Source organism: Giraffa tippelskirchi, chromosome X, assembly GCF_054371585.1.
Source record: "Giraffa tippelskirchi isolate mGirTip1 chromosome X, T2T-mGirTip1v1.2.pri, whole genome shotgun sequence".
In the NCBI taxonomy this organism is placed as follows: Eukaryota; Metazoa; Chordata; class Mammalia; order Artiodactyla; family Giraffidae; genus Giraffa; species Giraffa tippelskirchi.
Window position 1 is genome coordinate 27,452,541 of NC_137289.1, and position 27,169 is coordinate 27,479,709.

Consider the following 27,169-nt stretch of genomic DNA (forward strand, 5'->3'; position numbering starts at 1 on the left):
ACAGACTGCCAAATTGCCAGGAGAGAAACAAGCTGAGTTTCCTTTCATGAAATCCCTGGGTATCAACCGTCCCTTCCTCCTTGTGTTTTCGAAAGGACTAACAAAGAGGTAGCAAGTGGGATAGTGAGGATGATCATGGTTTTAAATCGTACATTTCATTTCCATGGCCGTTATGATTTGTCCAAGTCTCATTCTGCCAAAATTCCCTTTTCATTAATGAGGAACTCTTTCTGTAATTATTATTTACAGAATTCCTTAGACTCAGAGAGTGATTTGAATCACTGGAGAAGTAACTGACCAGATGTTTCTATTTCCTCCTTCCAGAACTCTTAGATGGGAATTGAGGAGGTATCCTGAAAGTCTTTTCCCTCCACAGTTCGTTGGTCAGGTAGTTCTTAATGAGAAATCTTTTCTTTATTTAGGATATACATATATATATCCGAAATATGTATGTTTTCACATATACAGGTATTTGTTTTGTTTTGGAGGAGGGTAGTGGGTTTTAGGAATGTTCGTTTACATATTGGTGGCTAGACACAGGTTTTATAGCCATCCCTTCCTCATTGCTTTTTCAACTGCCAACAGAGAGATGGTTCTGGAAGCAGTTGCTATCCCCCTACAGAGTCGGGTTGTCATCTTTTGTTTCTTTGTTGGCAGAGCCAGGGGTGATGGTGAGCGGCAGTGATCCAAACGATTCCTGCCCAAAGCCGAAGGCAGTGTTTAAAAAGGAACGTTCTCTTGATTCTCTGATTCTTACCCTGAGAGTGCTCAGCTCGCTGTGGCTCCTCCCCTCGTTGGCGTGCTGGGCTTACAATGTTTCCTCTTTGCAAATACCTGTATCAAAACCTGGGAAGACGGGAACATACGGTTCCGAGATCTCCCCTGGCGTCACCCTGTACTATCTCTCTTTAGGAAACCGAATCCGGTCCCCCTGCTCGGGAGTGCAGGGCCCGTCCAGCCCGGAAGCCACGCTTGTGCAGCCGCTACCACCCAGGGAGAAGAACAGCTGGAAGCTTCGGTGCGCGCCCGCCGCGCCGCGAGCAACTAACTCTTCCTGTTAATTAGCGCCAGCCAAGGCTCCGAATGTGCCTTATTGCAACCCCTAGCGGACTCTCAACTCACCAGTAGTTTCTCGCTTTCCTGTCCCTGCTCATGCGGAGAAAAATTACAAACGTGCGTGCACACATACACATTCACACACGCCCTTCTTTCTTCACTCAAGAAAACCATCAGTAACGTCTGTCTCCTAAAGAAAATTCAACTCTTCGCGCTCTCTTTCTTTACCTAGAGGCTAGCAGTCCTCGCAAACACGCACGAGGCTCTCTCGGCTGCTTTGCGCGCCCCCTACCTGCCTAGGGCGGGGGTGGCGCTGGGGGGAAGGGGGTCTGGGAGTACGCTAGACTCATTTCTCCAGTTGGTGCCGCTCCCCTGGCTCGGCACTTGGTATCTCCCACTGTCTTGCTCTCGCCGGGAAGCCGGGAAGGAGAAGGCGGCTGTGGGCGTCGCCGCCGCCCTTCCCGGAACCGGAGCCAAACCTCGATCCAGGGTCGACGTCTCCTACTTCAGACTCACATCTGGCCCAGCCGTGCAGATACTGGCGGCTGGAGAGTTACTCCACGCGAGGCGCCCCAAGTCCTGAGCATGCCCAGTAGGACTCCTTAGGCTCCCAAAGCGAGTTTCTGAGCATGCAGATTCCGCTTTTCCGCTTTTTCGCGGAAGCTCAAGAGGGTGGGAAAGGAGGGATCCAGAACTTGGGGCACGGACCGAACCTGGGTGAGGGGCGGAGCCGGTTGGGGAGCCCAGGGAGCTGGGCGACCAGGCCGGGCAGCTGCTGGAGCGCAGGGCCCGGCTCGGGGGCGGGGGGAGGGGTGCGGAGAGTGTCAGAGCTGACCCGACGCGCCGCCAGGAGGCTGCGTGTGGCCAGCCTTGGCGCGCTGAGGTCACGCTGTCAGCGGGAGGCAGTCGGCGGTTTCTCACTGGGACCGACGCTAAGAAAGCTTGCTGGTCTCTTTCGCACCGCACTCACGCGCTGGGCTTTTCTAGAAGGCGGGGTAGAGGCAGAAAGGAGGAACCCAAACAATTTCTCTCTCTCTCCGCCACCTCGCTTTTTTCTTTTTTCTTTTTTTCTTTTTTTTGCTAAAGTTATGCTGGCAAGAGACTTTGCATTCTTTCTCAGTCAGTCCTCAGGCTTTACACATCGCGGTAGTGATCACGCTTCTGTGTATGTGTGTGTGTGTGGTGTGTGCAACAGCGCGTGCGTTTGTGTATGTCTTGACTATAAAACACTCTCCCAGGTTGATTTGGGGATGACAAACACTCCTCCGAACCCCACCTCCCACCCCACCTAACCCTCTGGAGAAAATAGAAGCTGGTCATGAGAGTACTCTGGCCGGGAACTCATCGTGGTACGAAATCTAGATTTTGTTGATCCATATTTCCTTCCTCTGCTCCCCTACCTCCAGCTTTCTCCTTCCCTCCCTCCACCCTCTAACACCGTGATCTTTCTCATTTTGATTTCCCTTTCCTTTGCCCGCTACCTGCTCCCTCAGCCCTCCTCTTCTGCTCCTCCTCCGGAGCTCCCCCTTCCTCCCCACCCCATCTCAGCTGCGGCTAAAACCTGGAGTCTTGGTGGAAAAGGGAGGAAAAAAAAAAAAAAAAACCCTTGGCTGTGGAACTGTCAAACCGGGCATGCTCAGTAGACAGGGAAGGTTTTTTGGTCTCGAGTAGCAGAGAAACATTTTTTGCACCACCGCGACCAGCCTTAGAGCGCGGCGGCGGCGGCCACAGCAACATCAGCACAGCCATCAGCCGTGCAGACGCCCAGTACCCGGGAGCGCGGCGGGCTCCGGCTTAGCCCGGAGTTCACCTCCGAGTGCCCTGGGGGCTGAGCTCATCCCTTCTGCTCGCACACACACGCACATTCTCTTTCACGGACACACACGCGTATACACACTCTCGCACCCACATACGACCCCGGGCGCTAGCACCCTCCGGGCAGCGATAGTCCGCTGGCGCGGTAGTAGCCAGGTTCGGTACCTGCCCCCGGCGGCTGCCGGCTCAGAGCACCGTCGCGACCGACCGGAGGAGAGCGATGCTGGGGCCCGAGCGGCAGCTCGAACAGTAATGTGGATTTACAGTCGTTTCCCGCAGGAACCGGCTGAGACGCCTGAGGTCCCGGGTTCCGGCAGCGCCCGGCGGGGCTGAGCACCTGGCGAGGGGGCGGGGGACCGCACCTGGGGACGCCACCGAAACTTGCGCCTGGACTAGGTAGGTGCGTTGCTCCCGGTTCCCACCTCCTTCCCTTTGGTTCGCGGCCCCCACCGCCCCACCTCCCACCCCAAGGACTCCCGGCTAACTTCGCCCCGAGGCTGCAGGCGGCGGATGGCGGCTCCCGGCCCCGAGTGGCGGGCAGCGTCGGCTCAGAGAGCCCTGCCCGAGGTGGCAGAACGTCGGCTCCTTCTTCTCTAGGTTTTCGCCCGGCCCGGGGCTCTGGACCACCCGGGGCATATGGGAGGTCGGCCTTGTCCGCAGTTCAAGCTTTCAGCTGGTCCTGGGGGCGCTGCCCTGCGAGGGCTCACTAGGCTTCTTAGGCGACACTTTAGCCAACCAACTCCTCCGGTTCTGAAAGGGGTGGGGGGCTCGCCTCAGCTCGCGCGCAGAGCCCCGGCGCTCTAACAAGTGGACCTGGACGTTGGGGAGGGGGGCGGGCTCTGTCCGAAGAGTCAAGGGGGCGCCTCTCCTCCAGCATTTTTCCCACCTGGAGCGTCCGCCAGGGGCTCGGCCACTCGGGTCCCGCTCCTGTCTCTCTGAGAGAAGATGCCGAGGGTCTAGGACGCACTTGAGTACCTGTTTGCTTTCGAATTTCTCTTTGAACCGCACTCGGGGAGTCCAGGTTCCGGGGGAAACTCCAGGACCTCCTTCTAACCCACGCCGTCTGGGGCCCTACCCAATGCGTCCTTCCTACACTCCAATCTTTCTGAAGAGACAGTCATTACGCAGCAGTCGGTGCTCTGGGAGCCGTCTGTGTTGGCTTTCACCACGCGCTCAGCTGCGCGGGTTTGTGTGTTTTCGCGTTTTATCCTGAGATGTGGTACGGGCAATCTAGCAGCGGCCAGCACATTTGCGGAGTGCCAGGTACCCTCTAGGCGTACCTGGGGAAACGTAACCTCACTTTCTACTCTACAACGGGCAGGTCGCCAGTTCAATTTTAGGAGGTGGAGAAGGGGAAGACAGCGCGACTTGGTGAGTGGATGTGTTTGCAGTCAGGAGTATATTTAAACATTTCAGCAAACCCAGTGCGGTCGGTTGTTTACAATTGCGGAGACGGACGATCTCACTCCACTGGTAGATGTTGTCTCGACATCTATTTCGCCACCGGGAGAGTAGGCGCGGGAGCGGGGGCTGGTTTGCAGCTAGTGCTAGCCGTCGGCAGCTTTGGGGCTTAGCGGATCTGCATCACTGCTACTGGCGATATGATAATATGGGTAGGTCTCCAAAATGAAGCAATTGGTCGGGAGACGTCCTGAACTTTCCTTTTTTTTTTTTTTTTCAATTTACCTGGAATGTTAATTCGGAGGAGTATTTGAGGTGGCCCGAAAAAATACAAAGAGAAGTTCCTAGTGCCATAGTAGGGAAATTAGTAGCCACTTGGTTTTAGAAACCAAAAGGAAACGAAACATCCCTGTGGATCCTATTAGGTGCTGTTAGATTAGCACTTAATTGATTGCGTTTGTGCTAAGGGTCACAGACAGCTTCCTTGCATTTTAGATTGTTGTTCTGTAATTATAATTAACAAACCAGGTACACTCTACTGTGAAAATCAATCGCTACTCTCAACCTGTTTGGGGAAGACATTGCAAATGTCTGCTTTATCTTTTGGTTGAAATATCCTTGTCTGTCTTCTTAGTCTGAAGACTTCTGATTTGGAGCATAGGGCACCCCTGTGCTAAGAAAGAGCACAGTCTAAGGAGGAAAGACTTTGTTATTATTAAAAGATCCACAGCCTTACATTCTGCTCCCTGATTACCCAGCATTTACTTGCTTGCTTACCACCCCCCTGCTCTTAATACCTGCAAAGTGGGGGGGGGGAATGAAGTAGATAACTGGAAAAGCAGAATCTTAATTTTGCCATTTTTGTCCAAGTTCATATGACATTTTATGTGTGTGTGATGTGTTAAATAATTTAATGTTGGAAAGTTTTTTTTTTAAAGGATAGTGTGTAAGTATGTCAAAGTAATGTTGGAATCATTTAATGATAATAAAAGAAAGTCCCAAGATGCATTCAGAAAGGGATTCAGGTAATTTCTAAAATGAATCTATGCTCTAAATGTTATTTAAAAGTTTTCAGATTGTCCCCCAGAATGTTTTTGAAAAACAGGTGTTTCTGGAAAACAGCTCAATGAACAAATGTGAACATTTGTATAATAAAACCAATAGAGTCTAGTCCCTAGAACCATGCCAGACACATAGTACAAACCGAGTATTTTTTGAATACCATGAATTTGTATTTACCATTAGTTCTAGGTCCCTGTTATGAATTAAGAATAGTCATGTCATTTGACAAAATATACAATGGACCTGAAGGAAAGAATGCTTTGTGGAGTCATTGTGCTATAAGATTAAGTGAGATTCCAAATATTGAAACAAATAGCTGTGTTAAAAAGTAAAATCAGATTGTATATTAACTACCATCTCGTTCAAAGGCCTAATTCGAAATCTAAATACTCTAAAGGTCTTGGTGTTTCACTTCACTATCATCTGTGTAAATAATGCTGACATGATCATAGTTTCCCTTGTAGTCACTGTACCTTTCTGATGCCTTTAATGCTAAGATTCTTGCTGAAACAGAACAGTCCAACATTCAAGTTTATTCTGTACAATATGACTTTAAATTGTCAAACTGCAAAGTATTCTTTTGATATGTTGCCTCTGAAAATAGAAAACTTAGTGGAAATTTATTTTCCATGACAGTCTTAAAACTTGGAAATGGTTAGAAGGTTCAGTATTAACATAAAGGTTTTTTTTCATTTTATGTTAGAAATAGCAATTAGAATCCATGTAATTTTTACTTGAAGCTTGCTTTTCCTGAAAGTCCATCAGTTTCAGTTTTCAATATAGTTGTCAAGTACTTGGTATAGATTATGGCTAATAAATTTCCTAAGACTTCCCAAACAAGTGATTTATTTATCTGTTTACTTACTGACCTGAGGTCAAAAGAAGAGCAGTACTTTGAATACTTGATGCAAAGATTAATTAATGAAAGCAAATTTTCTTATAATATTCACATATTTGTTCTAGCATTCTCATGTACACACACACATCATGCACACACACTTTTAGAAACAATCTCATGAGAATGTTATGCATCAGATATGAAACATGTATGATAATTTTATTAATATTATATATGTTTCTTTAAGCTCCTGTATGTAGATTTACCCTTGAAAGTAGTAATCTATGCATTTTTTTTTATATAAGAAGCTTCCCTTCCTTTATCACTTGGAAGAATGGTTTGAATTGGATTACTAGCACAACTACAGGCAGATTAAATGATAAAGAATATTGTGAAGGATAGTATTTATTAATAGCAATTGTAATCAATAGAATATATCAATGACTGGAAATAAAGCTGCTGATTATAAAAAATTAAAAGGAATCAGCTTTCAAAGCTGTTTCCATATACAAAAACTGCTTTAAATCATCTGCAGATTCTGAGTATTAGATTAAATCACTGTTTTGAATTGAAATTACTCCATTTCCTTCCCCTAGACTGTAAAACATTCTGATTCCTGGCTTAATATATAATTTCTTTTCCTTTATGTTTTCCATTGATTTTTTTTTTAAGAACTGAGGAAAGTAAATATCATATAGAACCAGCTAGAACTGTGCTTAATTTGAGCAGGTGAATGCTATAAAAGGTTTCACACAGCTTTTAATTATTCCAAACAACCTTGATGGTCCAACCATATGTGTGTCTACTGTATGTGGTACCCTGTAATGACAATTTATATAATGTATAGAGATTTTATAGTTTGCTAGATGTACTGTGGTACAATTTAGCAAGACCAATGAAATTGCTTACATTTGGAACTCATGAAAAATAGGGCTGAGTGAATTGGAGTATGATGGCATAAACTGAAAATTGTTTTGTAACAATATTTGTACTGAATTGTACTGTGAACATTTCTATATATAATCAAAGCAAACTAGTTTTAATTGGAGATAGTAAATATTTTTACAGTTGATTCTGAATCACTAATGCTTTAAAAATAATCATTTAGAGTCTAATAAATAAAGCCTGTTAAATTCTTATGTAACTTTGGGACTCGTTTCTAGACCTGGAAGTATAATCTTGGATAATTTACAGCTTAAAAAAATTCTGACTTTTACTTCCTGTCCAGGCCTCCACTTTAGGTAAACAATAGCATATGGTGAAACATGCATATATGCCAACTAACCACTATCTCTTGGATGATGTTTTCAATGTGATGTAATGATTCTGAAATATTGGGTTCTCCATTCCCACCTACTTAAAATGGAGTGGAGAAGGGAATTGGAAAATGGACACAGGAAAATGTGTTAAATCATCTCTTTTTATATCAGTGAATCACGCCCTGAGAAGCTCTTACTCAGAGCTTTCATATCTGTGTTTATGGTAGATATGTGCCAAGATTAATATTTTTTTTCCTGGGTACTTATGACAGGTCTCTATGGCTGTATCTAGGTGATACCTAAATAGGTGAGTGAAAAGTTCCATCAACCATCCAACTGTTTAAGGTGATGCAAACAAACATCTGGTTGGTTGAGAGAATTTTTTACTTGGTCTCTGGATATTTTGGAGTCATTTAACAAGCTGATAAATCTTAATACCTATGTCAAAAAAGAGAGACATAAAGTGAAACCCTTTAAAATACATGTAGAGCACCTTAAACACTCTTGGGTTACTATAAAACATGTAATGAGCCAAATGCTACCCTGAATCTACAGCCTTCTATGAAATGTTTAAGGAGATGCAGTGACAAAGCAGTGACAAAAACAGAAACACACTGGCCTTTTCAAAAAGCCAGGAAATAAAACACTTTAACTTCAATTCGGTCTCCCTCACCTCCACCCCCGGTACTGATTCATCAGTTTAAAGAAATCAACTTAAAGAGTTTGATATGTTGGCTTCTTACAATTTCCTGCACCTCCCTTTTCACCGATTCTTCCACTGCCATGGAAACTAGACGGGACAGACAGCTGGGAGTCACTAATTCAGGATGGGAACCTGCTTGTTAATTTAATTTCATGCCAGCCTGTTGGTCCCTGAGAGTAACTATAAAAGGCTAGGGGATTGGATTTGTGAGCAATAAATGATTAAGCAGAACAAAAATCAGTGCCATCCCTGTCATTTTCCTGAAGATCTTACTGCAATCCCCCTTGTCCCTACTCAAGCAGTTCTTTAAAACTAGTCACAAAAAAAAGAACTTTGATTTGTGCATTCCTATTGATATTTATGTGTATGCTACAGAGAGTTTTTTGTCCTATGAGGACTTCACAGCTGTAAACTAGTTTCATATTAGCTATTGCATTGAAAAAATATGTTCAGTCAAATTATGATTTTGTAGACTTTTAAGGAGCCTAGTTAGAGATCACAATAAAGTTAAATATAAATGATGCTTGAATTTTCTGGTAAGATTGGTTATTTTTCCTTTTCAAGTATAAAAACAATTTTATTAAAATATCTATGCCCCACTTTCTTTTATTACAGAGACCAAATGGATTTGAATACATTTATTTGAAATCTGTAAAACACTCATTTTACCCATCACCATAAAGCATACTGATTGTTTTAATTTTAATTGACTAAGTTGTCAGTTGATAAGTAGTCAACAATGAGGAAATTGCCTTTTAATGTTTCTCATATTCTTTTGTAACATTTTTGTGGCTGATTATGACTAACAAAATTGAATTTGGGGATCACAAACTCTAACATGAGCTGAATTGCAATCCATGTTAAGCCTTTTGCAATATTATCAGCTATGAGTTCTGATAAACTAAAATTTTTTTCCCTGAATTTATAGCTGTAAACAAATTTCTATATTATGGCTAAGAAAGAGTGATTCTCAAAAAGGATTTTGGTGAGAAAAAAAAGAATGGAGATCTAAATCTATGTCTATATTTATATGTCACCAGGTAATTTTGTGTTTCAAAGTGACTAGAACTTCAAAATACAAATGTCTCAGAATTATTAAAGATAGAATGAAGTAGTGATTTAAAAGTTTAGGAAAAATAATATTTTCATTTTTACATTTTAAGGAGTATTTTTGATATCATTATCCAGTTGTCGGGTATTGAATTGCATATATTTTGTTAACTGGTTTATTTTTGTTACTTGAGCCATGTCTGAGTAAAATTACCAGAATACTTGAGTAAAACTTGAAAATTTCAATCATCCTTATTGATCATGTAGATTTCCTAGTGTCTATCTGTGTCATATCTTTATCATGTTGATTTCCTCTAACTTTTCAGTAGATGCTTGACTTTTGGATGTATAGTGAAAAAAATAATCATATGAATAGTTCCAAATACATAATCAGTTAATTTTAACTCTTCAGCTAAATGATGTTATGAAGATACAGCCTCAGTTTCCCTTTAGAAATTAATACATGCATGCTAAGTTGCTTCAGCTATGTCTGACTCTTTGCGACACCATGGACTGTAGTCTGGTGGGCTCCTCTGTCCATGGAATTCTCCAGGCAAGAATACTGGAGTGGGTTGCCATCTCCTTCTCCAGAGGAATCTTCCTGACCTAGGGCTCAAACCCATATCTCTTGGGTCTCTTGCATTGGCAGGAGGGTTATTTACCACTAGCGCCACCTGGGAAGCCCAGAAATTAATGTTTTCCTATTTAGATGAAAGATACTGTAAATATTCAGAATGCTGATTGAATATATGTATTAATATGTGTGTGCATGTATATGTGTGTGACTTTAAGTAGAACCCCTTTATGGTTTTATCAAAGGAAATCCAGTTTCATTTTAATGTTTGGAATCACAGTTTAGTGTTTTTAACTGCGTGTGTGAATGAGAGTTTTTAAAGCAGCCAAAATAAAAAGTACATTGCTATCATTTTGCATACTTCAGGAAAAATCTGATCACAAGCTGAGGTCAAGGAGAAAATTTCCCAGTTTTCAAGGTCTTGTATAATTGGTGGCTTCTAAGTGTTTATATTAATTCTAATGCCTCTATCTGGTTGAGACACCTGTCAAGGAGAAAGTGCCAGATTAGCTGGACAATTGGTATATTAGATATTGCAATCCCTGTGTCCCAGCAGTGGATAGACATTTTAAGAAAACTCTTCAGTTGTTCAGAGAAATTAGAAAAAAGATGCTGCAGATGGCCTATCCCAATAATCCAGGTTTTTTTCAGGTACATTTAAAATTAAATGTCCTAAGAGATGATTAATTCAGGAAAGTTATTGATAATGAACTCATCTTATGCTACACATCCTTTGCACCTATGATGATGCCTTATTAAAGGTGTCTCAATCTTGCTAATTACCACCTGTGTTTAAATATAGAGTTGTATAAATACACTACAACCACACAGTGGCTGGAAGCTTTCTTAACCTGAAATGTTCCTAGCTAACTCAATTGCTATCAACAAAATGTTTCTGATCAACATTTTGAATTTATACTCTGTGCATTACCCCCCTTTAGCATTAATGATTTTCTTTTTTTTAAAGCTGCTCTGCTTAATTGCAAGCATTTGAGTGATATTGATGTGTGTTCTCCAGCTCTATTAACTAGCCCCCAAATATACTTGTATTTATGTATGTGGATGGAATTTTTTCTAAAGTTATATTTATTAAAAATTAAGTGTACATTTTGATGTGGATTTAAGCATCATTTATAGAAACGTATAAGTACATCACCTATTTGCTTGCTGCATGCTTGAAATGCATATATTTTTGTGATTGTAACTCATATCTTTAGAGCTTTAAGCAATGTAGGGAAGCATTGACAGAATTGCCATGCAAGTCAAGTAAGAAACTCCTTTTATTAATTTCACTAACGAGATCTAGTGACTTCTAAGGGAGAAGGTTGTGCTGTTGATTGGCTAGTTGATACCATTACTTTAACTTGAGAAGACTCTTGTACCTTTAAATACCAATAACATCACTCTCATTTCTTCTTCCCTCCTTTCCTTCCTTTCTTTTTCTTTCTTTCTTTCAGCTGTTTCCAAGAGTTGAGGTAGTAGATACAGATTTATGAGAAAAGAAGCTCTGGGACATTCACTAAAGTTTTGGGAGTGATTAATTTTTTATTCTACTTCTAAATCTGACCTATTCTTTAAGTATATACTAGAAAATTATAAATATAATGTGAAATATTATTTGTATATTGTTTTTGGCTCATACATTCTTTCAATTATCTTGGATAGGAGCTAAAATAGCACACTGATGTTCTGGGTTGGTACCTTTTATTACAGATTTACTCTGTGTATGTTTCTGTATGTTAGTGCACTTGTGATTGATTTTTCATGTTTATTCTAATAAAATGTCAACCTTTAGGTGTGATACCATTTATTTTTGGTTTCAATAAAGTGTTAACACGAGAGTGCTACATTTTTCATTCGTTTTGTTCTTATCCTCTGTTTGAGATATTGCCTTAATGAAACATTGGACAACTTGTGAAAGTGAGGTAATCTTAATATAAACAGAATTCAGTGCAAGGGAAATATTTTAAGGGTAATTTAACACGGAATAGAGAAAAATTTAACAATATATTTCTGTTGAACATGGAATAAAACATGTTTAAGAAAATGTATAAAATAGCACTAGACTAAGTAAGAAGGGAACACTGGTCCTAGACATTTAACAAAATACTTGGGACTGCTTTGTTGTTGAGAAAGGAGAAGAATCAATGTTTACACAGAGCTCTGGGACAATAGGTCTTGAAATCTCAAGTGTTTTCCACAGACCTCCAAGTCTCATGGACTGGCTTTTTACTGAAGACTTCAGTATTACATGGTTTTGGCTATACTTCATAAATCCATCTTCATGAAGAAAAAACTTCATCTGTTCAGTCAGTCATTCATTCATCAAAACTTTGTAAATGCCTGTTTATCCAGTAATACAGAGATATTAAAAAAAAACTTACCATATAATGGGGGAGACAGACATTTGAATTGACTTTTAAATAATAGCGAAGAATTTTTTTTAGCCAGAGAATACGGAGATCCACAGTCCACATGGCTAGAGGATTGTGAAAGGGTACAAGTCTAAATTAGCAATGAGGAATATCAACCCAGGAAAATAGAATATTGTTTTAGTTCCTGTCTGGGTTTGGGGAACAGAGGTCAGGGATAATGTCTTATTTCCTTCTGTGTGCCTGACACACAGAGGAGGCTTAGTACATATTTGTTGAATGAATGACTGTGTTAGCATTTTCCTGCATGGAAAGAAAATCCTAGAGAATTGTGGTTTTTATGATTTTTATCCAGAATCACACAGTGTACTGCATTGTAGCAGAATCTACTGAATTAGATGAGGGGCTTTAAAGTGAGGGGGGCAGGTCACCAACTTTGAGTTTTAGAAAGATGGCAACTGGTATGAAGGATGGATTGAAGTCCATGAAGAGTACATTAAGGGACTGTGTTGCAATTATGAGGGTGTGAACCATGGCAGGGACAGCAAAGATGGAGAGGAGAGGGAAAAATTTGAAAGCTACTTATAAGGTAACAACATTTGGGACGTGGAAATCTATTACCTTTAAAGGCTAAGGAAAAGGAAGGAATGACACTGAGGCTTTTGGCTTGGAAAATTGTGTAATGCTGTTAAGCAATACAGGAAACATAGAAGAAAAAGGCAGTTGTGATGGGGATAATCAGGTCACGTTTGGATTTACCTAATATGAGACACTATCTAGACATCCTGATAGAGATGATTTGTCACATATGGAAATTGCAGATCTGAAGATCAGGTCTGGAAAAGATTTGTGTGTCATCAGTCAATGTAGTAGTTGAAATCATAGGAAGGTGAGTTCACCTAGAGGGTGTATATAGAGTAAGAAGAGAAGTAAGGATGAAATCTCAAGACCACTGAACTTAAAATGTTTGTGAAACAAAAGGAACGTTCAAGAGAGAACAAGTCAAGAAAGAATAAAGTCAGAGAGGTAGAAGGGAAACCAGGAAATAATGAAATAAAAGCTTAGGGAGGAAAGGGTTTTATAAGTGCCATCTGAGGAAAGACTTGGGAAACTAATTCATAAAAGGAAATTCAAATGGCTAGTAAGCATGAAAAAAGCTCAATCTCCAATAATCAAAATAAGTGCAGATTAGAAAAGATAAATACAAGAGGTTTTGTTTTGTTTTGTAAGATGACACTTGGTGTAATCGCTCAAGTCCCAAACTTCAGAGTTTTCTTGATTCTTGTTTTTTCACACCTAGCATTACTGTACCTTCAAGCCATATCCTTTGAACCATTTTCCTCTCATTCACTGTTAGTGTTGTAGTCTAAGCCACTGTCTCTCACCTAGACTACTGAAATGGCCTTCTAATTTAGACCCTTATATACATTTTTGACCCTGCATAGTTGTCCACACAGCAACTAGGTTCATCCTTTAAAAAAATAAAGAAAATCTTGTGATTTCCCCACTCTCTACTCTCTGATGGCTGGCTTGTTATCACGCATAAAATAAAATTTAAAAAATCTTTACCATGTCCTACACAGTCCTGCAGGATTTGGTCCTTATATATCTGATTTCATATCATTCTACTCTTCCCACCGAATTTTGCTCATAACATTCTAGCCACCCTACCTTCCATTCTGTTCCTTAAACATGCCATGTACTTTTGTCTCCCAGGGCCTTTGCACTTGCTATTCCCTCTGCCCAAAATGAGTTTTCTCACTTTGAACAAGTTTTCCTTCATCATAGAGATATTCCATGGCCATCCTATGTAATGAGTCCTCTTTATGCCTTTATCTGCTTTTATTTTTCCTCATATTGCTCATCACTATTTGGTATCACTCTGTATGTTTATTTATATTTATCAAATCTATTAATATATAAGATCCCTGAGGGCATGGACTTGGTGTCTGTTTTGCTCACTGCATGGACTGGGTATCTGTTTTGCATCCATGTCACCTAGCACAGAGCCTGGTACATAGTAGATGTTTAATAGGAATTGGTTGAATAAATGAATGAATAATCAGGACATGATGAAATGTTAGTTGGTATAGATTTGGAAGCTTGCAGCCAAAAGCCTTAAAAATGCTCATACCATTTGACCCAGTAATTCTACCTCTGGGAATTTGTCCTAAAGAAATAGTACAAAAAGCAGAAAAAGCTTTATTTGGCAAAAATTTTCACCAAGCATTATTTGTAAGAGTGAAAAAAATGAAGAAACTTAAATGTTCAGCAAGGGAATTGCTAAGTGATTTATGATATGTTTAGACAATGTAATATTTTATGGTAGTTAAAAATGATGTTTACAAATATTTTATGATAAAAGGAGAATGTTTAATGTTATACTATCAAATAATGAAGCAGAATACACAATTATATATACCCAATATGTAAGAAAGAAAAAAAGACTGGAAAAAGATTAAATACCAAAAATAATTATCTTTGTTTAGAGGAGGTGGGTGGTAGGTGATGTTTTTCCTTTCTGTATTTTTGAGATTTTCTAAAATATGTTTATATAATTTTCATTACAGAAAAAATACGTTTATGAAACAAAGAGGAAGCAAAAACACAAATATAAATATTTCCACCTTAGACGTGAAGTTTAGGTAATAAATAACAAGGAGAATAAACCTATTGTCCTTGAGGACTATACCAATTGTAATTGGGGCCAACTGTTGTGTGGCTGCTTTATTTTGAAGAGTTCTACAGCCAGGGAAAATAATTGCGGTCCACTGATCCAATCTAGTCTTCATTCACTGGAGAATCAAGGAGGGTTGAGTTTATCATGTTAGGATTTAAACAGGGTTTGAGGGCGATTAGGCAAGTTAAGGCTTCTTCATATTGCTGTGGAAAGCATTAGCAATTTACTTCATGTAAAACAGAAGTGATTACTCACTATATTTCTTCATGTCATGTAGTAAAAACAATTAAGTGTAGTTAGACTATAGATTACTTGGCTATTCAGCCACAGTCACCTCTAATGGAAAAGAAGAAAAATAGCATTGACAAGTTTTGGCAGGTCTCATCATTAGAGATGCCCATATTGCCAGAAAAACAGAAGCTGAAGCCAATAATGTAAACCTAGAAGTTCTCCTGGCCCTGAGGAAGAAAGTGACAATACAGAGTGCTGCAGCATTAGTTGTCTGAGAACACTGATCATTGTAATGAGGAAACTGTCTCTGTCATTAACACAATTATTTTCTACAAGGTCTTTGAGTAAACGTCCCATTAGAAAAAAAGCATTAGGGTTTTCAAAGCATGTGTAGCAATATGTAAAAAGCCTCTCATAAAATAAAGTGTGACTTATATGCATCCCAAAGTCCTTTGAAAGTATAGTGTTAATGTAGGTGTTTTGGTGTTTTAGTTACAATTAGTTTGTAATTGAGTAATTATTGAAAAACAAGTTTAAAAAGCCCCATTTTCTAAATGAGTAGGAGTTATACTTTTTAAATGCATCTGAGAAAGAGATCTAGCCATACACACATATAAACATGTTCAAATTAATACATATGAGTACAAGGGATCTTCCCAACCCAGGAGTTGAACCCAGGTCTTCTCCCGCATTGCAGGCGGATTCTTTACCAGCTGAGCCACCAGGGAAGTCCTTTTTCTTGAATCAGATTTTTAGACCTTTCTTCTGCTCACCTCCAATGTATGCATTTTATAGCCTTAGCCAATCTCAGATGGTAGTTTCACTTTAAGAAGCTGAGAACTGAAGGATGTAGAATATTATTCTCTAGGTGGGCCCAAACAAGAGGCAGTGTCACTAATGAAAGTTTGGGTTAGATCTCTTAATGAGCTTTTCAGATTTGGATTTAGGACTCCTCTTATAGGCTCTAGCCTACCTCCAAAACCAATAGTTCTGTAAGATGCATTTCTAACATTTGTGGCTCCTGCTGTTTTTGCCTCTGTTATGCATCATCTGGTTGTGCTCAATGATGGCCCTGTCAAACATTCTTTTTTTTTTTTTTTCCTCTAAGGGTAGCTAGCCCTCATGCAGTATTAAGACAGTCAGCAGTTTTTTTGTGGTGATGAATTATTGAGTCGAATAAAGGGGTAAAAGGTAAGGGAAGTGGTACATGTTGGGAATTGGTAAGTGATGGCAAGTGACTCGCGGTATCTTACACAGATTGTGTGAACTGGCCTTCTCTAATCATAAGGGGAGAGACAGACTCCTAAAGGCTCAGTCAGAAGGCAATTGATAAGTGAGCAGAGAAGAGCTATCTGATTTTAAAGCCCTCTTGCTTCCCAGTCCTCTGTGTATCTCACCCAGGCAAAATGCTGCATATAGGACAGTCCGATTTTTAAAGCAATTTTGCTAGCTGCCTTGCAGAATCAGCCTGATGAGTGTGAAGCCAATTTCTACAGGCTGGCTCTGGTATATGTGAAAGAAGAGCCAGAAATACTTTTTGTAGTCTAGATCTAAGTACTTTCTGAAATGTCTTCCCTTAAAAGATTCTAACTTAGCACTATTATGGAACTACATGAACACTTGAGCAGAAGCATATCTTTTTTGAGCAACATGAACAGTGATGAAAAATGCACATTGGGCAATTAGATTGCAGCCAATCAAGAGCACCATTTTAGTTTATTATGAATGATATATATATATATATATATATATATATAGTGTATTGGATATGGAGATCATTACTAATAATATTATACTCTATTATCATTGCAAGGTCACCTTGGTGATCTTTGTCAAAGGTGACAATGATGTTACTGACCTACATTTTTTAAAAATTGCTTTTAGATCTTGTCTTCTGTATTGATTTACTGTGTAGAAAATTTAAATTGTTTGCCCTTATTATTGAGACTTTTGCCTCAAATATTAAAAAAGATGGGTTTGGGAATTACTTAATTGATAAATTGGGGCCATCAGGTTAATGAAGTGCCAATCATAAAGTACTAGAATGTTAATATTTTCCTTTTCTTTTTCTTTTGCTTTAATTTACCACAATACATTTTCTAAAATGGATTTTTGAAGGATTTAAAACATATAGCTTTTTATTATATGGGTGATATAAGTTCATTTTAGAAAAATTAGAAAATAATATGTTTTTTTCATTTATCAATATATTGTTAATATATGTCTATGTCAGTAAAGTATATTATATATGTATACACACAGAGATGAAGATACAGAGAGAGTCAGAGACACAGCTGAAAAAGTAATCAAAAATGTAAAAAAAAAATTGTAATTCTCCTCTTCCTCAATTCTTCCAGAGTATGATTTAAAAGCAGCAAATTAAAGCCATAGGTAGAGATGATATGGAATGACAATTAATATCCTAACAGTTCTCATATCATATTTAATGGCTTCTTAGTAAAACATATAGTTGTTCCTTGATATATTTCACCAAACTCCAATCATTGGGCTTTAGGTAATTTCCAATATTTATATTAAAAAAAATCATCAAAAATTCTTATATATACTTCTGTGTATATACATCTCTGATAATTGCCTTATAAATATATAAACATGGAGTAAATGGATTGAAGAAAGTGCGTGTTTTTTAGGCTTTTGGTACCTATTGCCAAGTTGCCCTCCAAAAATACTGTACCAGTTTACATTACTGCTGAAGGAGAAATATCATATGACATCCTTATATGTGAAATTTAAAAAGAAATTATACAAATGAACTTCCAGAACAGAAAGAAACTCACAGACTTAGAGAATGAACTTATGGTTGCTGAGGGGGGTTAAGGATTGGGGAAGATCTGGATAGTTAAGGAGTTTGAGATGGACATGTGCTATATTTAAAATGGATAACCAACAAGGACCTACTATATAACACAGGGAACTCTGCTCAATGTTATGTGGCAGCCTGGATGGGAGGGGAGTTTGGGGGAGAATGGATACATGTATACGTATGTCTGAGTCCCTTCATGGTCCACCTGAAACTATCACAACATTGTTAATCGGCTATAACCCAACACAAAATAAAATGCTAAAAAGAAAAAGATAAAGTTCTTAGGTTAAACATCTATGTGACTTCATATAGGGCCCTATATCAATTAGAGGGAGAAGTCTGTCAAGTGGAGTAAATTAATGGGGTTCATTACAGGGTACACTTCCTGCCCTATTCGCCAGTACCAAGTGTGCACATTTGTGGGCTTTTCAGATGGCGCTAGTTGTAAAGAATCTGCCTGCAATGCAGGAGACACAAGAGATGCAGATTCAATCCCTGAGTCAGGAAGATCCCCTGGAGAAGGAAATGGCAACCCACTCCAGTATTCTTGCCTGGGAAATCCTATGGACAGAGGAGTCTGGCAGGCGACACAGTCCATGGGGTTGCAGAGTCAGACATGACTTAGCACACATGCTCACAAGTGTGCACGTGGAGACATATACTCTGACTTATAACTTGAATAAGGAAAGTTGTGTGGAACTTGGGAAACCAAAGTGAGGGGACACGGGTTCTAGTCCTGGCTCTGCCACTGACCACATTATGTGACTTTATGCAGGCCATTTCACCTCCCCGGGCCTCACTTTCCTAATCTTATAACAAAGTTGTTCTGAGAATTAAATGAAATGTGTATATGAAAGTTTTCTATAAATTGTAAAGGACTACCTTGATATAAGAAATTGCAATTGTTATAAATTGTCTACATTGGTGAAAAGGTCTTGAAATTGCGGGTATTTCATCTCAAAATGAATGGTATATTGAGTGAAAATTAAATAGTATTAATTTGGGAGAGTCTTTGTGGGTGAGAATTCCATAGCCCTTCATGTATACTCATTCATAATTAAGAAATTATTGGCAGCATAGTTAATATAATTGGTGTTTCAAGCAGATCTTTTAAGAAACTGACCCCTTTATCCTTTGTGAATTACAAAATGAAGCCTTATATTCACAACTCCCATGCCCACTCCCACCCCCACCCTACACGTCTCTCTCCTTTCCCTTATGTAAGGACTACTTTGGACCTGCTTGTACATATGTTTGAAGGATAATTTGGCCTAATTTGTTTACAGGAATTACAAGGGTGACCTTTATTCAGCTGTCTCCTCTTCGATTCTCATAACTTCTGGATCTATCAAGGTATGTACATTCTACACTGAAACTTACTTTGGAAATTGAACACACACATATATGATGTGAAAAGAACAGAATGTTCCACCTTAATAATGTTATATTTATTGAGTGCCATGTAAATGAAATGCATTGTTTTAAACTTAAAAAAAATTTGGCTATTGTATAGATAATCTTGTGTCTGTACTCCATAATTGTCTTTGCAAATCCAAATGTATGGGCTGCCCTCTGTGTTTGAATGATTCTGTGACCTTTTCCACACACAACTGCTAAAACCAAGACACTCCTTAACTAATGGGAGCATCTGCAGAGTACAAGGGAATAACACTGGCCATTGATGATGTATACTAAACCATTTAGTAGTTACCACTGACTGCAAATAAACATGGCGTTTCTCCATAACAATGGCAAAAATATTTCCATTCAGATAATACTGCTTTGATGACAAAATAAATAGTTGCCTCCTGAAATGAATGTTTTAATTTTTTAGGAGAGTTCAAAGTAAAATGTCTGTATTGTCATGGTGTTGCAGTTATTTATTTACTCTTCCATCTTTCCTTCCTTTCATCTATCCATCTATGGAACCATACTGGTTAGAAGTCATTGTGTCTTTTCACTTGGTAAATATACCAACACAGATAGAATTCACCTGGAATATTGAGAAAGCGATTGCTTCTATATGCAGTCCTGTGTTACATGGAATATGTGAGAAAATGTGGCAAGATGAGGGAGATTTTCAGATTAATCAAAATCTTCGGTTACTTAAAAGACTTCCCTCATTGGGCTTCATTCTTATTAAAAATATTAATCAATGTTAAGTTTTTAGTAAGTACGGAATAGGAAGCAGTGACTTTTTTCCTTCAATACCTGTATCTGGCAGTACTATGCATCGTGATTCAAACATTAATTCTCACCCCACTTATTAAAAAAAATCAAAGAATGATCTGTATTTGTGATATTTTTGGAATCACTTCATACTTTCTTTAAAGAACATTAAATAATGAAGTTACATAAAAATGAAATCTTTAAAATCTTGGAATTTGCCTTGTCCTTCAAAAAACACAGTACAAGTGCATTAAGAGTTTTTTTAATTGGGTTTCAGTTAATTGAGATTAGTCTGTTATGGGAATGTAAAATAGATTTGTCAGTTTTAACTACGCATGTAGTTCTATTTGCCATTCTTCTAGAGGTACTGTCTTTAAGGGAATACCATTGCCAAAAAACTCATTTCACTATAGGAAAAAAAAAAAGTAAGGTCAGGAAATAAAATGACATTAAAAGAAAAACTTACTGGGAAGGAAGATGTGTCATTCAGTCAAGAAAATAATTTTCTTAATTTGGGAATTTTGAGTCTGCTAGTTGTGTAATATTAACTGAAAGGTATTTTTTTTTCATACTAAAAAAGTTTAAATGTGTGAAAAATGATAGTCTTGCAAAGCTAATGTGAATGAATAGCTCCAAATGGAGGAAAAATGCCTAGCAGGCCAAAAGAAGGCACACTTATGAAAATAATTGACACTAAATATTTAAAAGGTTCAGAGAGCAGCTGCTTTTCCTCCCTTAGAGAGACAACCTGGTATAGTAGAAAAGCCCTTGCCTGTCAATCAGAAAACATAAGATCTATTCCCAGTCTTATAAGAGTGATATGGTCCTCCTAGGTCACCTATCTGCTCTGAGCCTTGGTTTTATCACATCTATACAAAACCTTTTTCATGCTAAAGCAGTCGATGACTTTTATAAAATTAAGGGCTCTTCTCAAGTATGCAAAATGGAGTCAAGAATAGCCATTAACTTGAAATACACATACCAGTTGTTAAAAAGATTGCTGCTTGTTTAAGTGCTTTAGTGCATTGGTAATAGGGCATTTATTTACTTTTTATCTGAAAGCAACTGCGTATGCTAACAGCACTAGCCACTTCTCCCTACCCCCCACCATGCACACCAGTATTGGCATTATACTAAATTGATTCAAGTAGAAGTTCAGTTAGTTAGTAGTCTCTTTCCTTTTTGATAAAATGCTTAACTTTGGGATGTTGTGCTTCTCCTCTATCTCTTGAAGTTCAGCAGAACTGTATGTTTTCTCCCTCTTGCAAGGTGGTCATTCAAAGTCAAATATCTCTCTGAAACTTGGAACCAGTCAAGTGTATAACCCGATGACTTCAGACTCCAGTGCTTTTGATCTGGCACCCTTCATGAGCATTGAGTTCATATTAAAGCACTTAAAATATATACTCCTTCATCTACATATCAAAGCAATAACACCCTGGGCACAGGACAGTGCCTGGGAGTAAATAACCGCTTGGAGTTAATGATCTGAGGGGCAGCTGAAGGACCATTGACTCTTCCTAGTCAGTCCTTCTTCCCTATAAAATGCCTATTCCTGAGATGCCAATCCTTCAATAATTCTTCTGTCTCACATCAGATTAAGGAGTAGCCATAAATAATAGCATTTAATACATAATAATGAGATATGGTAATGCAATAAAATGTCAACAATTCTAATACTATATAAAGATGTCTATTCTGATCAAACCAAGTGGAGGAGTGGTAGATGAAGTTCATGAATCACAGTATTTTAGAAGTGACTTTCCTCTTATTGATTTGAAATGAAATATAAGTAAGAATTCATATGGTTTAGGGGAACAGTTCCCTTTCTTTTGCTCCTTATTCCACTGATGAATGATCCATTTTAGAAATAATTTAAAAATACCTCTGATATCTATTTTAAATAGATTTTTAAAAATTGTATATGTTCAGCTTCCCTCTCCCTTTTTAGCACTAGATTCAGTTTTCAAGATATGTACAGCTCTGAAATACGTACAGCTCTGAAATATGTAACAAATGCAACTCTATGATTTCTTTCCCAGAGGAAGCATTTTTCATTTATTTATTACTGTGATAAGCTATAAGTTTTTACAATGTGCCAGGCACAGTGCTAGGTACTGGGGAAACAAAAACCAATGAGGGACATGGTCCCCAATCACAAACTATTGGTAGAGACGTGAGGACTGACCTATATAGAAAGAAGTAAAATAATCAAGTATTGTATATGTGGATTGCATATGAATATTTATTTGCTCATGGCATTCATATTCTTTTTCTAAATTTAAAGAGCTTCACATATCAGAAACCTAATCAAATAGGGCAATGAGATATATAATCTCAAATAGCCCCCACTCAGAAAATCTGTAAGAATCAGTGGTCCTGGTAGGCAGAATGCCCCCAAAGATGTCCATGTTCTAATCCCTGGAACCTGTGAATATGTTGCATCACATGGCAAAAGGAATGAAGATTGCAGCTGGAATTAAGGTTTTTATTCAGCTGAGCTTATAGTAAAGGAGAGTTTCCTGGTTAACTGGTAAACTCAATGTAATAGCAAGGATCCTTAAAAGTGGAAGAGGGAGGAGGCAGAAGAGAGAGAACCAGAGAGACGGCAGCATGAGAAGACAGTGGCCATGAGCCAAAGAATGGGGCAAAGCCTCTAGAAACTGAAAAGGGTAAGGAAAAGGGTTATCTCCAAGAGACTCTAGAAAGGAATGTAGCCATGCTGACACCTTAATTTTAGCCTATCAAGACCCATTTCAGACTTCTGACTTAGAGAACTGTAAGATGAACCTGTGTTGTTTTATGCCACCAAGTCTGTGGTTGTTTATTACAATGGCAATAGAAAACTAGTGTATTGAGATTTTCCCAGTACAGAAAATTTGGGGAGAATTCTCTAGTTGTTAGCAATTGCTGTGGCTGAAAGGTGTGGTTCATGCTGATCTTGGTACACAAAGATATTTGTCTAGTGATCATTTTTTCTAGATATCCATATCAGGCCCCTGTTTTGTTGAAGTACAATCACTTATGCAATCCCTGAGACACCTGACAATTCTCTGTTGCTCCCACCATAAGTCTCAGGGAGAATGTAGCCCTCTTTCCCTCTCCTATAGAACACTGATGCCTCTTCCTCCTATCCCCTTGTCTGTCATCCTTTTGCCTTGAAGTCTAGGATGCAAGACTTTATGGATAGGTGATGAGTAGAAAATTCTTTCTTTCATGGGGTACCTACAGCAGTGAGAAAGATATAGGCACTACTATCCTAATAAATTATCCTTGTAGGGGCTTTATGACAAGCATAAAGTTGGAAATTGAATGTAGTATGGAATAAGAGTCTCAAGCTAGTGGCCTACTGCTCAGGATCTGTCCTCAGACATATTTTGTTTGCAAGTTGGGACTCTTCTTCTCCTCTCCTCTCCCCTTCCTTTTTAAAATGTTTATAGCTTGAGTACTCTGTTCAGTTCCATAGTGTCTGCCACCCACTGTTGTCTTATTCCTTGCTTACTTGACTTGTGTGCTATGATCCTGGTCCCTGTGCTATAGTAGTTAAGAGCAAATACTTTGGAGTTTAAATGGTGAGATGATCCAATTCTGCCATATATTGGCTGTACACCTTGGGTAAGTAGAATAAGCATAATCTTTCTAACTTCAGTCTTCTCTCCTCTAAAATGAAATAATAATTAGACTTAATACCTCATAGACTTGTGAAGTTTAAAATAGCCTGCACATGACACACAAAGCACTCTACATGGTGGCTGGTATACAAAATTATACATCCTCTATAAATATTAATTATCACTCCAGCTACCACTCTTAGGGCACAAAGCAGGGGGGTTAATCAAGTCCATCTAGTACAAGGATAAGAAGCAGATATCTGAAAAGTTTTAATGAAGAAAGTAATGCTAGTACTAGAGATATTCTATAAATATACACTGGTAGGGTGGGTAGGGATTAGCAATTTGGCTTCATCTGATGAACAACTGGTGGGGATGGGCAGATATTCTATGCAAAAGAAGCAGTGACACAAAAACATGAAATAGCCTGGTCTCTTAGAGGAACAGCAATCATCCTCTTCAGCTAAAGGGTGATATAGAAGGCAGACATGAGAGAAGATGAGGCTGCAGAGGTAGGCTAGGGACAGATGAAGAGGGACTTATCTGGCCTAAGAACATCTCCTTTTTCCAGGAAGCCAGTGGTTTTCTAATGCTACTTATGAATTTTGAAGGTTGTTGTACTACCCACTGAGCTTTTATCTTGTCTGATAGGCAACCTTTGAAACCAGTTTACCTAGGAACATGGCTTAAAAGCCACTTCTATAGTCATAGAGGAACGAGGGAAGGACTTGAATAACCATATTTGTGATATAGAGGGTTCACCCGGGTGATAGCATGAAGAATGGATTGGAGGGGGCAGAACTTCTGATGGCCAGGAAACCATTTAGGAAACTACTAATATAGGTCAGATGAGAGATGACAGGGGCCAGATGGCCATTACCAGTGGGAACAATGATAAAGGGATAGGTTGAGAACAGTGGTTCTCAAACTTGAGGGTTTGTTATAGGGCTTGTTAAATTGCAAATTGCTAGACCCTACTCTTGAGTTTCTGCTTCAGTTAGTATGAGGTAGGGCCCAATAATTTGTATTTCTAGCAAGTTCTCAGAGGATGCTGATGCCATGGGTCCAGAGACTACAGTTTGAGGATCTTGAGATGTGAGATGTGCTAACTTTGTAGAACTGGTAGGCATGAATCACTCACTAGATATGGAGAGTAAGGGGAAGATTTCTGACTTGGGAGACTGAATGGAAGGTAATACCATTCACTGTTACTGAGATCAAGTTTAGGCTGAGTTGAAAATTTTTTTTCATGACCCAAGGGAAGGTCTTTAAGTAGGATGTGTAGTCAGGTCCTGGGCCCGCTTTTAGATATCTTGACCCTGTACTTTTGCACTGTTTTTTTCTAACCATACCCCACCCACCCTAATCCCACCTATCTGCCTTGGTGATAGAAGTGAAAGTAGAGGTCTAGGTGAGGTAGGTTAAGGAGTTCCGTTTTATACCTAGTTGTTTATGAAGGCTATGGAACATCCAAATGAGAAAATCTCAAAAAATTGAAAGTTTTTTGGGTTTTAGTGTTTATTTTTTAAATTTAAAATAAGTCTATCTCCTTATATCAGTTTAGTCATCATCTTTCTTTGTATAAAATCAAAATAGTCAAGATACAGGTCCAGATGTAGTTACAATGAACTTTCATCTAGTGACTTCCTGTATATTTGCAGTCAATCCTATAAGGATTTCTTAGTTTTAAATTTGCTCATAGCTGACAGTCATCCTTTTTATAGTATATATCAGTGAATCCAAAACATGTTCATTTTTAAATTCCCCTTGAACACTCCTATGACCTAGCTTTCTCTATATTGCCACTTCACCAAAAAGAAAAATCAAAGTATGGCAGAATATCCATGCTGTTAGGTAGGGGAGAGTAAGAGAGCATCATGTAGGTTGCTCTTTTTCTTCTTTTCTTTTGTTTTGTGTGGCCTATTTCAGTAATGGTCAGATTTTTCACCAAAGCTACAAGCTATCTCTGTAAGTTTGAGAGTAAGCAAAGAAAAAGTCTTGCAATAGAATGAAGTACCTACATGCAATGGTGAGATGAGGAATAAAACAGAGCCTATGAGACCTTAGAGAAGCAGAAGCAGCAGATACTAAGCAAGAAGAATTAAACTGACTTGATTTTGTTGCAAGGGGGCAGTTGTACAAGTAAGTTGATCTTTTCTGGCATAGAATATATCCTTACAAAGATAGTCAGACAGATAAAGTAGATAGAGATATATAGATATGTATAGATTCTCAATTCACTTGTTAGCTTAGAGTTCCATGAAAACTGTAGAATCACCTTAATATGGGGGCAGAAATACTTGGTTTGTAGATTCAGTTCATTTTCTTGTAGCATTTAGTGCCAGTCTTTTAAGGAAAATGGAAGCATTGTGTGGTTGGTACTTATTCCTCTACTCCAGGAAACACACACACACAATTACAAAGCTGAAAAGAAAGCCTTGGGCTTTCCCTGAGTGTTTATAGATAAGCCATAATCTGAAATGCATCCATTATTTCCCAACAAAAAGTCTGAACTGGATGTTTAGGAAATGGAATCAGAGTTAATAGAAATTGCTCTTAGGGTTTCTGGAAAATCTCTCTGAGCAGATCTTCTTTAGGAGTGTTATTTCAGTCCCATAATATTGTTAACCTGCCTGACAGCTGAATGTAGCAAAGTACCTTTTGGGTAAGACAAACTCCAGCCCTCCGTCTCACCTTAATAAATTTGAAATCACTATTTCTTCAGCCTAACATACTTCCAAAGTATATGGAGAAACACTGTATATTATTTTTTAAGGTAAAAAAAAAAAATCAGTGACAAAAATTCTAAAATAAGTACAAAGGGACCATGTAATCCCTTGCTGTGTGGTGCACTATCTGAAGTAGTCAGGGTCTTTTCTATAGGATAGACACTGAATTTGTGACCTTCAAGTATTGTCCTACTTTTGCTAGATGCCTGACACATGTCAGATGAAGCTATTCGACTTATATTATTTGAAATGGCTGTTTTCTGAGAACACATCAGCTACCTATTTTCTCCCAGACTCATCTGTATGATGACTGCATGCGAACTTTAATTTTAAAAGATACACTTTCAGTGACATGGCTGACTATAACTGTGTGTAATAGATGACTTATTTGTTCTCTTCCTGTTTGCAAAATTCACACCTGGTTAAATGAGATGGATATAATTCACAGTGTATGATGTAAACCTTCAATGATAAATTCATGTAAAGTATACAAGTTTTCAATGCCCTTCTTAATTTTATTTATTTTTATACACTGCTTTGTTCAAAAGTGCTCTGATGTTCAACTCTTTTGTATACTGTGTATGAACACAAAATAAAAGATGCATTTATTTGCATGCCCTGGTGTAAGCTCGCATCTACATACTGTATGATGGTATGATGTGAATACCACCTAAGAGTACTAATTTGCATCAAGCTTATAGTTTTAATCATAAGAGAGCACACGAAGTTACTACTCATTTTATTGCTGACAATAGTTTGAGGAGGCAGAGAAAGGAGCGGAAAGAAGACTGTTTG

General features: G+C 38.8%; 1 protein-coding gene across 1 annotated transcript in view; it reads left to right on the forward strand.

Moving 5' to 3' along the window:
* Positions 1-668: 668 nt before the first annotated feature.
* LOC145535589 (uncharacterized) overlaps positions 669-27,169 on the forward strand; it is a 263,139-nt gene continuing 236,638 nt past the window's right edge. The window contains exons 1-4 of the mRNA XM_081564020.1: positions 669-1,018; positions 1,415-1,648; positions 3,151-3,267; positions 19,152-19,218. Coding sequence (XP_081420146.1) covers positions 669-1,018; positions 1,415-1,648; positions 3,151-3,267; positions 19,152-19,218 — 768 coding nt within the window. The remainder of the gene's footprint in view (positions 1,019-1,414; positions 1,649-3,150; positions 3,268-19,151; positions 19,219-27,169) is intronic.